At 39.5% G+C, this 13,196-nt stretch overlaps 1 protein-coding gene across 2 annotated transcripts in view; it reads left to right on the forward strand.

Moving 5' to 3' along the window:
- The window catches only part of LOC146659016 (uncharacterized), a 32,291-nt gene that overhangs the window by 1,564 nt on the left and 17,531 nt on the right, over positions 1 to 13,196 (forward strand). For both annotated transcript variants that reach the window (XM_085422829.1, XM_085422830.1), the window contains exons 5-9: positions 503 to 612; positions 713 to 836; positions 1,896 to 1,988; positions 2,667 to 2,735; positions 9,078 to 9,131. In XM_085422829.1, coding sequence (XP_085278955.1) covers positions 503 to 612; positions 713 to 836; positions 1,896 to 1,988; positions 2,667 to 2,735; positions 9,078 to 9,131 — 450 coding nt within the window. The remainder of the gene's footprint in view (positions 1 to 502; positions 613 to 712; positions 837 to 1,895; positions 1,989 to 2,666; positions 2,736 to 9,077; positions 9,132 to 13,196) is intronic.

Below are 13,196 nucleotides of genomic sequence, written 5' to 3' on the forward strand. Positions count from 1 at the left end.
AAGGTTAAAAAGGTTAGGATACATTGTATTAATTGCACATGTATTAATGGTCAATTTTACATTCACTTATTCAATATTGTTGTTGTTTAACTTTGTGACACCATGTTTATTAATATCATTGTGAGGTCTCTTTATTACTCTCATTCAGATGTCTTAAATATATTAGCTAGAAGTGTCACTTCTAGCTATATAAGTGTGTCAGTACTCAATAACTGTGACAATGAGTCAACATGAACAGAGCAATGACTCTGAAAGTAAATTGGATAAATTTAATTCACGCAGTTTGCAACTCTGATGTTACTGCTTCCTTCCTGCTGTGACATGTTAATATGATTTCAGAGGAAAAGGCTTATTCAGATGGTGTCCCTTTTTATTCTGATCATATCAAAAAGAAAACCTGTCTTAGATTCTGTTTCATATAAGTCTCGTTCAGTCTCTTTTGATTTGTAATGAGTAATATGAACTTTAGAAACTAAAGAAGTCTGCCCTTTGATTCATTCAGGCTCTGGCTGGAGCTGCTGCCCCACCAGATGAGGACCCCGAACTCCCCACAGAGAAGGATGTTAGTGTAGCCTACTGCTCCATCGCTGAGATTTACTTAACAGACCTCTGGTACTGGAGCACACAGAGTTATGCACTTGACACTGATAGGCCTGCCTTTGGTAATATTTTGAGATTTTCTTTTTCTGTGTGTGTGTGTGTGTGCATGTAGCATGGAGGAGGGGGCTGCCGACAAGTGCAGGGAGTTCATAGAGAAAGCATTACAGTATCGCCATGACAACCCAGAGGCTCTACAGCTTATGGCCAGTTACCTGTTCAGTACAGAGAGAAACCAGGTCAGTCCTCTCTCTCTCTCTCTCTCTCTCTTTCTCTCTCTCTCTCTCTCTCTCTCTCTCTCACGCACACACACTTGAGATGAGTTATCACCACATTAAAGCGGGAATCTGCTGAGTTAATTATTCTGAGCAAATTGAATCGTATGCGATTAATCAGCAGATGGACAGGTCATGCCGATAGGAATGTTAATTACTGGGCGGATCATTAAGGTCATGCAGTCATCTGCTAAAAAGAGAAAAGATGAGGGAAAAGCATATTGGACTAAATTTAGAAAACATTCCACAGGACCTTTTGAGTGTAACATTTGACAGTGAGTTTAGAACAATATCCTAAATAAACTTTCTGTATTTTTACATTACATGTATATTTGTGCATGCGGGAGACATTGCTAAATGAAGAGCATCTTAAACCACTGTTAATAGAAGGCATTCAAGGCAAAGGCTTTTTTGAAAGTATTTAAACATGTTTATTGTTTACTTGAAATGTAATCTAATTGAAATATGGCCTTAAATTACCACGTGGAAGTATTTGTTGGCAGTGCTGTCTGCCTCAATCATCCTCAACATGCACTGATGATACAACGAACAACATTCAGTTCACCTACCACTGTTTTTTGCAAGCTATATGTAATGGGCATTTTCAAACCTCTGTACTGTCTCTCCATACTCTCCATGCACTCATATCACCAAACTGAGCAGCGAAGGATCTGTAATACTACCTGTAAGCTGTAGGGGTCAGGCTGGTTCCAGTCTCACTTCACACCTTTCCACATCCTGTGACAAAGTCTCTTTTTCTTTTTAATTTTTTCTAAGAAACAAGAAAAAATAAATTGTTCCCAAATTAATCCAGGGGTTCTTGGTTTCTGTAGAAAATCCAATAGCTAGTCTGTGGAAGTAAATTATACAGTGGGATTAGTCTGTAGGAACTGATTTGTGTGAAGAGTGCATTCTCCAATTACTAACCCTTACTCCTTACTTACTCCTAACCCTTGCATAAGAAATGAAATGCATATTTTTTATAAAGCTTTTTATATTTATATGCTCTTTTTCTGTGTTCAGGAAGGCAAAGATTACCTGTTGAAGAGTGTTGGAATGTGGCTACCTGCGCTTAAACAGAGAGCAGCTTCGTCCAGCGCAGGGGAAGACATTCAGGTAGGCTGTAGCTGTGGGCTGGTATTTGTCTCACTTCCACCAGCCCCAGTAAGATCCTGGTTTATTTATAAAGCCCCTTTAACTAACAAGATTTTCACAGCATGCTATGCTTTATGCGCAAATATAAGGACAGCTGTACAGATTAAAAACAAAAAAGTAAGAGATAAAGAGGGAATGATAGAAGATGAAAGGTGGAGCACAGACTTCACAAACCTGTATGTATTTGTGTTAGAGTGCACAGAGAGAAAGCAAATAATAAATTCAACACCAGGAAGGGTTTTAAAGTATAAACAAGCAAAGTACAACGTGGAAATTGATAAAGGAAAAATGGCTATAATGTCAAAGCTGGATGGGCTTTGAATAGCTCAAAATAAATTGCAGATTCAAATAATAAAAAAAGTGATGTAAGAGGGTTTGGTGTGATGATTTGATACAATAATCCCAGTGACACCACTCTTATGACTCTTATCTTCGGGAGCAGGTTGATGTGAACACAGCCTGCTGACACTTTGGCTGTGATTAACAGCCACATAGCTGAAAAACGTTTTGTACCTTGAAATTGGATTGTGTTATTATCAGACAAAAGAAGAACTATGTTTGTGGATGCCTGTGAAAGCACTTACTGCAGAGGTGGTTGTATTGTCCTTGTTTTTTGTCTTCTTTCTTTCTCTCCTTCAGAATGAGATCCCTCCGTATGAGTCTCGCATCACCACAGCCAAACTGCTCATTGAGTCAGAGGAGTACGAGGTAAAATGTTTGCTGTGTCGTGCTCGTACACTCCCTTGTTGTTGTTGGTCTGTGTTTGTTTCGTGGTGGGAGGGCAGCCTGGCATTTTTTGCGTGTGCGCACATCTGTGTGTTTGTATGCTTTCCTTTCTGGTGAATAGCACTGAAGGTGGGAAGGCCATGCCTGGTCTTTATCCCCTCTGGAGTTTAGTGTCAATAATTGAAGAGTGGTATTTACAAAAAGGGATAGGGCTAAGGGGGGCACACAAGGGTGGAGGGATTGGGAGGAAGAGTAAAATAAAAAAAAAATAAAAAAAATTGAAGCTGTGGTCTGATGAATTGCGGCCATATCTCGAAACAGCATACTTCTCTACTAAATCACTCAGGAATTTCTGGTATTAATGGCTTTGATTTCAGTGGCTCACTGCCTTCAGTTCAGTGCTAAAACTCCTAACGCTGTCATTAACGCTTGAAGTCATTTTCGGTGATTACCGCCACACCAACAGCAGTTTAGCTACTTTCTATTGTGATCCAATGATTAATTTTCAGTCACTCTTGTTGGGTGGTTTATGGTTATTACTTACGGGAAATGAGAACAGTGTCCTTTTTCTCCCCCTTTTTTTTTCTCCTCTTCCCCCTCCTCACACCCAAATAGCTCAGCTGCAGTTATATCTTTGGGTGCATGTGTGCGGGAGATGGGCTGTCAATGACAACGTCTCGGTCCACAGTTTCTGACATGTCGTTTGTCTTCATCCTGCTGTTGGTGTCATGAAACCCGAACCACAAACCGCACCCATTCCTACTGCTTTATAACGTCAAATATTTTGCCATGTGCTCAAGTATGTGTACACACACACACACACACACACACACACACACACACACACACACACGCACGTGAAGGGCTATTTGGAGTTTCTGGCAATTGCATTTAAGGGTGAAAGTAGAGTAAAGGCAAACAATTTTCTGTCTGTCTCTCCCAGCCTGGGATTTGGGACTTGGATTTGATAGGATCCTCTCAGCTCTTTGCTTCCGGTACTTCTCTGTCACACATACTCACACACACATTCTCTCACTTTCACATTTAGCATCTCTCACTTAGAAGGATCTATGCACAGTTTTATGCTCTTTGTAAACTTTGCGTAAAGTTGTTTACTTCCAGTAGAGTTATTAGTTGGAAGGCTGTCTTTCGAAAATGGTGCCAGAATATAACCAATTGTCTCTTTCTCCCCATTGAATAATTTGTTTGGTCCCCAAAGCTGGGCCAAGGCTTTGAAATTTGCATTAATATATTTGCCAAAAAATAACCCCAAACATATTAAATAATTTTTTTTCTTTGTTTGTTTTCTGTAACTGCATACAGCAACGTCTAGTAAATAAATGTTAATTTTAGAATGGCACAAGGTGTAGCGGTACTACCATGTTCTTTGGCAGAAACTTCATCTCATGGTCTTTGTCTGTACTTTTGTGTTATGTGGATTGAATTCAAATTAACTAGGCCACAATAAGGCAGTGTTAGTGTGGTTATTATAGTGCATAGTGGTGGGAAATAGAAGTTTACTCAAAGTCTCCACTCTTCCCCAGAAGTCTCCACTGTCTGGTCTTATTTTCCACCCCACAAATTCAGATCAGCACCAAAATTGAGCGGGTTCTTTCTTTGCCTTATGCTCTATCTCCCTCCACCAATTCTCATCAAAATGAGAAAGATTTTGCTGAAAAACACTGGGAAGATGTTTTCAAGACAAACTGTCTTTAGTGGGTAGACACTGTCACATCTCTTGGGCACTTTACTAGGTCATAGACCCGTCTCCCCACCGTCTTAAAACTCAAGGTTTCTTATGAGGGTAGGTGGTTGTCATTAAAAAGCGTCAGCAATAATAATGTCAAACTCAGAGCATGTGCAAATATTACAGTTTATTTATTTTTAAAATACATAGTTATCTTTTATAATAAAAATTTTGTCAAGACTGTGGCTTTCAGTTCTTTTTTGGAGGAAATCTTTAAAAATAAAAAACCTTTGCCACATGAAAAGCTGAATGTGATAGTAAATTTGACTGAGAAAGGGATAAGAGCATGAAAACCATGACATAGGCTGGTTGTACTTGTGCTCCATTGTGCGATTGTCTTGTTTACTTTAAAAAATGTGATAGAAAACATACCAAACACACCGTGTTAATAAATTCATGAAAACATCAGTTTCACAATTGCTGCTCTTCTCTTCAGTCAACTGTTTCTGCAAAACATGGATCTGTGCCACTTAAATTAGAAGAGGAGAAAAAAGTCACCAAAAAGGCTTTTGCGAGTCTTTTTTTCCTCCCTCTTTTGATTAGTTGAATAACTGCCAAGTTTGTTTGATTTCCAGAATGGAAATAGATTAAGAGCGCACGAGGGTGCTTGAAAGCAAAAGAAGTGAGAAGTGAGACAAACGTGTTGGTTTTATTGTCAAATATCCCCATATTTGTGAGAGCGCTTGCAGTGCTTAAACAGGTTTGTTATTGGTTTGATTGATGGAAAATTAATTAGGTTTTCATTTGGTTTTTGTCATTTGTCTTCATTAATGTTTGGTTCCAGCGTTTAATATGGGATACTTTGCTGCTGTTAAAAATCTTTAATCTGAATATATCTGATATTTTCAAGCAGTTTGAAGACCATGTTTTCTGAGGTTTCCTGATGTTTTATAGAATAAACTCTAAACAGTTTAATGCAATCAGTGTGGAGATGATTGGTTGCTTACTTGTTTGTTTATCAAGCAAAAATACCAACTATCATATGGTGCCCATCTTTTCCAATATGAGGGTCTCTGTAGTATATGGTAGGAAATATCATTAAAATAGTCACATCAGTCTTCAAGTTTGTTGACCTTTGAATGGGAGTGGGGGCATCAGTGATTTATAGGAATTATGTTAATATATATATTATTTACATACATAATTTATTTTGCTTTATTCTTCTATGGCATAGTTTGCACAAGGTGCTGCAAACATTTTAGACCAGACATCTCTGAATCTGCTGTTCCATCCCACAGGTGCTCTGTTGGATTGAGAGCTGTTGACTGTGGAGGCCATTTGAATGTATTGCCATGTTCAACAAACCACTGGGGTACACCGTGTTGTTCACATAAAGGAATTTACATGGTCACTAACAATACTTGGGTAGGCTATGATATTTAAATGAGGCTCAGGGGCCCAAGGCATATCAAGAAAATATCTCCCACACAATACACCACCACTTATCTTAGCATATCTTATCTTCTCATCAGACCAGGCTGTGTTTTTTCCAATCCTGGGTTGTTCAGTTTTGATGAGACTATGCACATTTTCCGTTTCCTGTTCTTAACTGACAGGAGAGACACCAGGCCTGGCCTTCTGTTTCTCTTCTGCATACTTTGGGTGTCATAAGTGGTTGTTTGAGTTACTGTTGTCTTTTTATTAGCTTGAGGCAGTTTGACTATTCTCTTCTGATGTCTGATATCTCATCAACAAGGCATTTTCTCCCAAAGAACTGCCACTCACTGGATATTTTCCTTTATCGGAGCATTGTCTGTAGCCTAGACACATTTGTGTAGGAAAATCCTAGTAGTTCAGCAGTTTGTAAAAATACTTCTGGCACCAACAACCAAACATTACAAGTCACTTAAATCACCTTTCTTTTCCATTCTGATGCACAGTCTGTAGCCTCAATGTATATCATTGGCTGATTAGATATTTGCATTAACTAGCAGTTTGAACAGGTGTGCCTAATAAAGTGGCTAGTCAATGATGTATTTTATAGTCTTGATTTAAAAAATCAAAAAACAGCGTGGTGACAGCGTTTTCCCTACTGTAACACGCGCACAAACATTACCGTGATCACCCATCACAACCACTGATTCACTTGCCACACAGCAGACAGACAGACAGACAGGTACCCTCCCCTGACAGCCATTCAAGTGTCTCTTAGCTGAGGCGTGACAGAAGCTGATGGGTAGTTACGCACCTTGTCATTGTCACTCTTCTTTGGCTGTATTTTATTTATTGAATGTTTCTGTTCTTATATTTATTTCACAATGTACAGCTTGTACTTTCCTATATTGCTTGCAAGTACAGTTAGCAGTGACATCCCCAGGATTTATTTACTTAAGTCTCGATGCCCCTGTTTACGTGCGTGTGCGTGCATGTGTGTGAGATATAGCTTGCCCTTGCTTGTAAAGTGATTTGTCTTTCTCCTGTCTCTGCTGTGCGCTCCAGTAAAATGATTCTGTTAAACAAAATTGCCTGAAGATTACACAAATGCAGAAATGGATACATGAGTGCGCACACACACACACACACACACACACACACACACACACACACTGTGCACATGCCCACGATGGACATTATAAATGAGTTCCTCCACAGAATGCAGGGTTTTTTTTCTTTTGGTTCCTTCAACAGTCCTTAAAATAAGGAGGACAACATGTATGTATCGTCTTGCATGTGTTATTGGTTGTGTGTCTCTGTAGCGCACTGTTGTTTTTCTTGAACCACTTTTGCAATGTTTATTAAGATTTTTTTTTTTAACCTCTCGTCCAATTTTCTGCCTCCCCCCCATCCTCCTTCGTAGTACAGCCTCTTTTTCTCCTTATCTTCATGGGAATATTAATCTTGTTGTTGTTTAGAGCATGAAGCGGCCTAAGAATCTCTGAATCTTTAATTACTCGCCCCTGGGCTGACCGGTGTAGTTAGGAAGATGTGCAGTTGGAGACGATATAATGGTTATCATTGCTCACTTATCCTGGCTCCCAGATATCTCTTGTTCTATTTTTGTAGCTCCAAAACTGCCTGTTCTATCACTTGTTTAATACCCAAGCAGATCTTTTCTCCTATCTTTTATATCTAGTGCTTGGCTCGATTTACTGTGTGTGTGTGTGTGTGTGTGTGTGTGTGTGTGTGTGTGTGTGTGTGTGTGTGTGTGTGTGTGTGTGTGTGTGTGTGTGTGTGTGTGTGTGTGCGTGCGTGCGTGCGTGCGTGCGTGCGTGCGTGCGTGCGTGCGTGCGTGCAGCTTGTGTGTGTGTGTGTGCAGCTTGTGTGTCTGTCACTTTGTAGTGATACAGTGAAAGTAGATAGTAGATCATTCTGAAGCTGGACATGAATCCATTCATCATCGGCTGGGATTAGATGTTTTTGTTTGTGTATTTTTAATCAGTCATTAATTAATTAAGGACAATGGTATTTCAGCTGATAATTGGTCTGGCAATCAATCAACTGACTCCCTGACATGCATATTTGCACAATCTTAATGAGATACTCTCAATTAACCTGACACCCCTTACTCTATGCAGCCAACAGACCTCTTTATTGCCACCGGAACCGCATAGACTTAATGAAAAGAGCAGAGAACTCCAACGAGCAGGAGGGGGGGGGAATTAGGAAGCTCTCCAGCTAATAAGACTCCCTTAACAAGAAACAAGTGCTGCTTGTTGTGCTCATTGTTGTGTGCAGGCTTTTTTGTAGTGTGTGACTGTAAAGTGGTGTGTGTGTGAATGCACAGGTCTGTGCGTGTCTTTTATTCTTGCCCTTCGCCACGGGTGATTGGCTAACAGTCGCCTCCAACCTGAAGTAGACAAAAATCAATATATCATCACCTGGGGCTTCACACACAAACACATGCACACACATATACCACAACCATAGGTTCCACAAGGAGGGAGACAGAGCAAAACAAACACCCAGCCTACTTTAGTCAAGGTCTGATTTCTGTAATGGAAACTTCCCACAGAAACTGACCCAGACAGTGCTGTGACAAAGGTCACCTAACATTAAACCCCTTTGAGACCTCACATCGCCTCCACAGGACACTACAGGGAGGAAATCAGACAAATGCTTTAGAGGAAGGGGAATACGGGCTCTGGGTTTGGTTGGTCTTTAGGTTTATCGTGTATCCTAAGGAGTGGAGGGGGCTACTATGAATATATGGTATTGACTGCTCTGGTCTTTCCCTGCTGCTCGTCTCCAATAAAGACAAAATGCTGGGAAAAAAGGCAATGGTAGACGGTGGCTAAAGTGACTATCGACTGTGTGATAAGTACTTGTAAGTGTATCTATTGACGATCATGTCTGTTGTCTTGTTGGTATTGACGGTGCTGTGTATGGGTTGCTGACTTGTTCGATGCTTATCAGACCCTCTGATCCATTTGATTGATTGGGCTGACTGGAAGATGTGCTAGATCGTGTGCAACAATATTGTCTTTACCTTTATGCATGTTGGTTTGTCAGTCAAACCTGAGAATAGAGGGAGTACTGATGAATTTCTACAGACAAAAATGAGTGTAGTATGATTGTTGTTTGTAATTTTAATACATTTTTAAAAATGGTAACTATCTGTTTGTCTCTCTTTAAATTAGATGGCAGTAGATGTGTTGGAGAGTCTGCTAGAAGAGGATGACGAAGTTGTCCAGGTAAGCGATGAAGTCCTGTTCCGGCTGTTGTAATTTAAGGTCTTTTTTTTTTATTCTACTTTTCATCGTAATTATTTCTCTCTCTGAACTTGAAAATGTAGCGTTTTGCTTAAATGCATGTTTTCTCTTTTGTTATGGGGTCTTTCAAACCGGTCGTGGCAGATATCTGCCCCTCCCTTAACCTGGTTCTGCAGGATGTTTTTTCCTGATAAAAGGGAGTTTTTCCTTCCTACTGTCGCCAAAGCGCTTTTGGCATTATATAAATACAACTGATTTGAATAGGAAGTTGTTGTGAGCACATTTTTCTTGTTTCCAGGTTGCTTACCAGCTTTGGTTGTAGAAAGGATAACATTACCACAGATTTTTAGGCAGGATTAACTTCATAAGCTACCAACCTGTTGGAGGTGTGATCAAAAAGTAGCACAAAAACTTGCCTGATTTAAAATGTGCCTTAAATGTAAGACTAGCCAATCTTCATGGTTATGTCAAGACAGCTTCTAGAATGGTTATTAATTTTAGATCAAGTCCTGTTCTGAGGTGTTACTCTGTGATTTCAGCTTCTGCAAACAGCAAAATTCAGTTGCAAACAGCTTCAGATTTTTTTTGTTATACCTTTTGTGTACCTATGTACAAACTTGCAAACAGCAGAAACAGTGTTGTATGGATCAAAGTGTGGATGTGATTGATACATCTGTAAGTAATCCTGCAGAGACAACTGAACTCACGTATTCGCTCGAATGTCTTTTAAAATTGGCAGATGTGAAAAACTTGATTTCAGTTTGACCAGGGAATACAACCAAAAATACCTACCATTCTACTATTTACCTGTCATAATACTGGTGCCAGGCAAAGTGGGGAAAGAAAGCAGCTGAGTCTGAATTTCAGGGTAGTCTGTCCAGACTAACTTTGGCGATTCTTAATCTTAATCCTGAGTTGCCCATTTTAAAACTTTTTTTTTTTTTTAAATATTTTGTTTCCAATGAGCCAAACTCTTGGTAAATTTTTTTTAACATGGTCTAGAGCAATAGTTCTCCAGGCTTTCTTGTGCTCTCTCAAAATTGTTCTTTGGAGATTGGCTACTTTTTCACTCATTTTCATTTGTTACACCACTTATGAATCATCAAGCATAAAAAAGCCCCTTTACTCAGGGAAAGATCCAGTGTTGTGTATACATATAACAGACAACTTGGCAAACAACCAATTTTAAATTGTTTCCGTAGGCACTTTATTACTAACAGTCTGTCACAAAAACACATAATTTGTTCCCCTTTCTTTTGTCGAATCGATGAAAAATAACAAAGATAACGCAGTTTGACAGGCATAACATACCATTTTTACAACAGCAAGGTGATTCACAAGAGATATTAGCTGAAAAACATTCTCGATATGGTGCGTAGTGTGTCCTTAGAAAAATTAAGGAAGCTGGACAAGTAGAATGCAAAGAAAGACAACAAAAGGACTAAAACAAAAAGTACCTGCAGGAAATGAACAGCGTCTGAAAGTCAAATGATTTAGAAATAAAAAATAAGCAAACATCAAGGACCTGACAAACAAATATTAAAGGTTGCTAAAGGAGGTCATACCAAATATTGACTTTCAAGCTTGTTAGAATTGTGCAAACTCTGTTTTTGCCTTGTATACAGGATTCCCATGTGTGTTTGCATATGTGTCAATAAGTCACTGCACTTGTTACCCATTTTCCTAGCAAATATCTAAAAAATGATTAGAGTGCTTGTGAGTTTTGCTCTCTACTGTATGTGTGCGATAAGATTTGATGTCATTTTTGAGTCCAGTTGATAAGATGTTTATATACAGTCATTGGTCCTCTTGCATACAGTCTTTTTATAATACAGTAGAAACTGCTGGGTAGGTATAAAGCAAAAGCAACTCTTTTTCATTTCAGTGGGAAGGATCATCTCAGTTTATATGCTTAGACAGTAGAGCAGGGCGATATGGCCAAAAATATTTATCACGATATACATTTGAAAATTTGCGATAACGATATAACTGACTATATAATTGATGCGAGACAAAATACTCCACAACATTACTAGCGCAAAAAGACAACCTTCCATTAATTTTCACTTAAACAAGAAGCTGGTTTTTATGTACATTAAAGCTTTATAAAAATGTAACAGTGCAAATGCAAATTCCTTGCTGAAAGTTTAACCAAAAGGCATTTCCAGTAGAAATGGGCTGACATATCCTGAGCATAACCATATATAATATCCACTGAAGTTAAAAAGAGGTGCTTTGCAACATTAAACTGTAGTGTGCAGTACGTATTTTTTGGACCATAAGGCACATTGAGCTAAACAAAGCAGTTAGATAAATCAAACTTTATTAAACTCATTCTTCTTGCTTCCTCCACTTCTGTACCATTGATTCATTGATGTTGAATTCTCTGGCAGCTGCTCTATTCCCATGTTGTTGCAGTATATTAATGACTAGCCTTGTATTGTGGATGGATTATCTCAGTTGTTCTCCTGACTGACGTTTGGTCCGTTTACAGCATCCTGCCATGCGATTGCATTTGTCTCTAACCATGAGGAACCTTAGTGTTCGTCCTCCAGCTTCACTGTTTATGTTATGCTAACATAGCTGTGTCGCTAGCGATCACGTAGCACATCATTATATACCAGCTAGCCCAACTTCAGTAACCCTACAAACGTCACTGCTGTTTAGTTTCCTGCCTTCATTTATGTTGGAAGTGATAGCAGAGCTGTACGTTTGAATTTTTTCAGAAATCTCTCAGTCAGAACATGCAATATCATGCTTAGGTAACTAGCGAAACTAGCGAGCTAACTTCCGCTAGCTTCCTGCTAACTTCTAACTCCGTTAAATGTAATAAATTTTGTTTTCATGGATGCCTGGAAGTTAAACTGAATTGTTACACCTGGTAAAGCAGCAATGCTGATCGTTTTATTAAAGATGAAAGAATTTAGACAGTTTTTAACTCTCAGTGATGCTGCAGTGTTTGTTTGACCTGAAGTGTACTGAGTTTAGGACCCAGATTACTCCCAGATTTAAGAGCATCTTAGTCCGACAAATACAACAATAACGACGGCCGCTTGCATGTTCTGCAAAAAAATGTGCTTTGTTGTGTATCTGACGGACAAACACCAAACCAGTTCCACATCACGGAAGTTGCACCATTTTTACAAACCAATTCTGGTTCATCTGTTTCACTCAACAATCGGCCATGTGCGTATGAAAACAAAGGCACTGCGCATGCGCGTTTTACTCATATTCTATCGCGATATTTCATTTTCCTATCGTTGCCTAACATTATACCGGTATTACCGTGAACGGTATAATATGGCCCAGCCCTATTAGACAGTATATTAAAAAAATGAATGTAGACTCCAGGTTCGCAAAATTATTGAATTTTGTAAATTTTGGACTTTATGATAAAGCAGTTTGGGCGAGCGTATCTTGTGTTGGCTATAGTAAGAACTTGTCACATTCAGTTTCAAAATGCGAAGAGTGCAATGACCAAAATGCTCACCTCAAGGCTTCAAGACAGAAATACAGTAATCTTTGGATGACGTCATAGCGGTTCACACATCTAGAGCTTAGTTCCTTCTGCTGAGCTCTGTGTACTCCCTGCATTTGCATTGCTTCATCTCAGCACTTATGTGCTCACACATAGAGTCTGGCGCTGAACTTATTAGAGTGAATTGCAGTATTTTTCTGTGCTTTAGTATGAGCTCTGTGCTGTCAGTGTGCTCAAAATCCCCACTGTCGCTGCAATAGAAAGCGAAGGTGTGCCACTAAGTGTCAGACAGAAAAGCACGGTCGTGTCTCTCTCTCTCTCTTTCCCCCACTCCCCCTCAGGCTCAGCCTCCCACACACCCCTCAGCTGACAGATTGAGAGCAGTCATCAGGGGGCTGAACTTTTAAACTCACTTCAGAGACGCACTGCTGTGACACTCAATTTGAGCATGCCCACAGCCAATCAAATATTGGTACTGTCACCAGTTCTGGTGGTCAGAAAGTGTATCGTCTGATCACAACATGGGTACATTGTTAGAGTCATATCTGTGATGTCAGAAATGTATGACA

The sequence above is a fragment of the Rhamphochromis longiceps genome, linkage group LG11, assembly GCF_057381845.1.
Source record: "Rhamphochromis longiceps isolate RC_006_pf linkage group LG11, R_longiceps_female_GT1.1, whole genome shotgun sequence".
NCBI lineage: Eukaryota > Metazoa > Chordata > Actinopteri > Cichliformes > Cichlidae > Rhamphochromis > Rhamphochromis longiceps.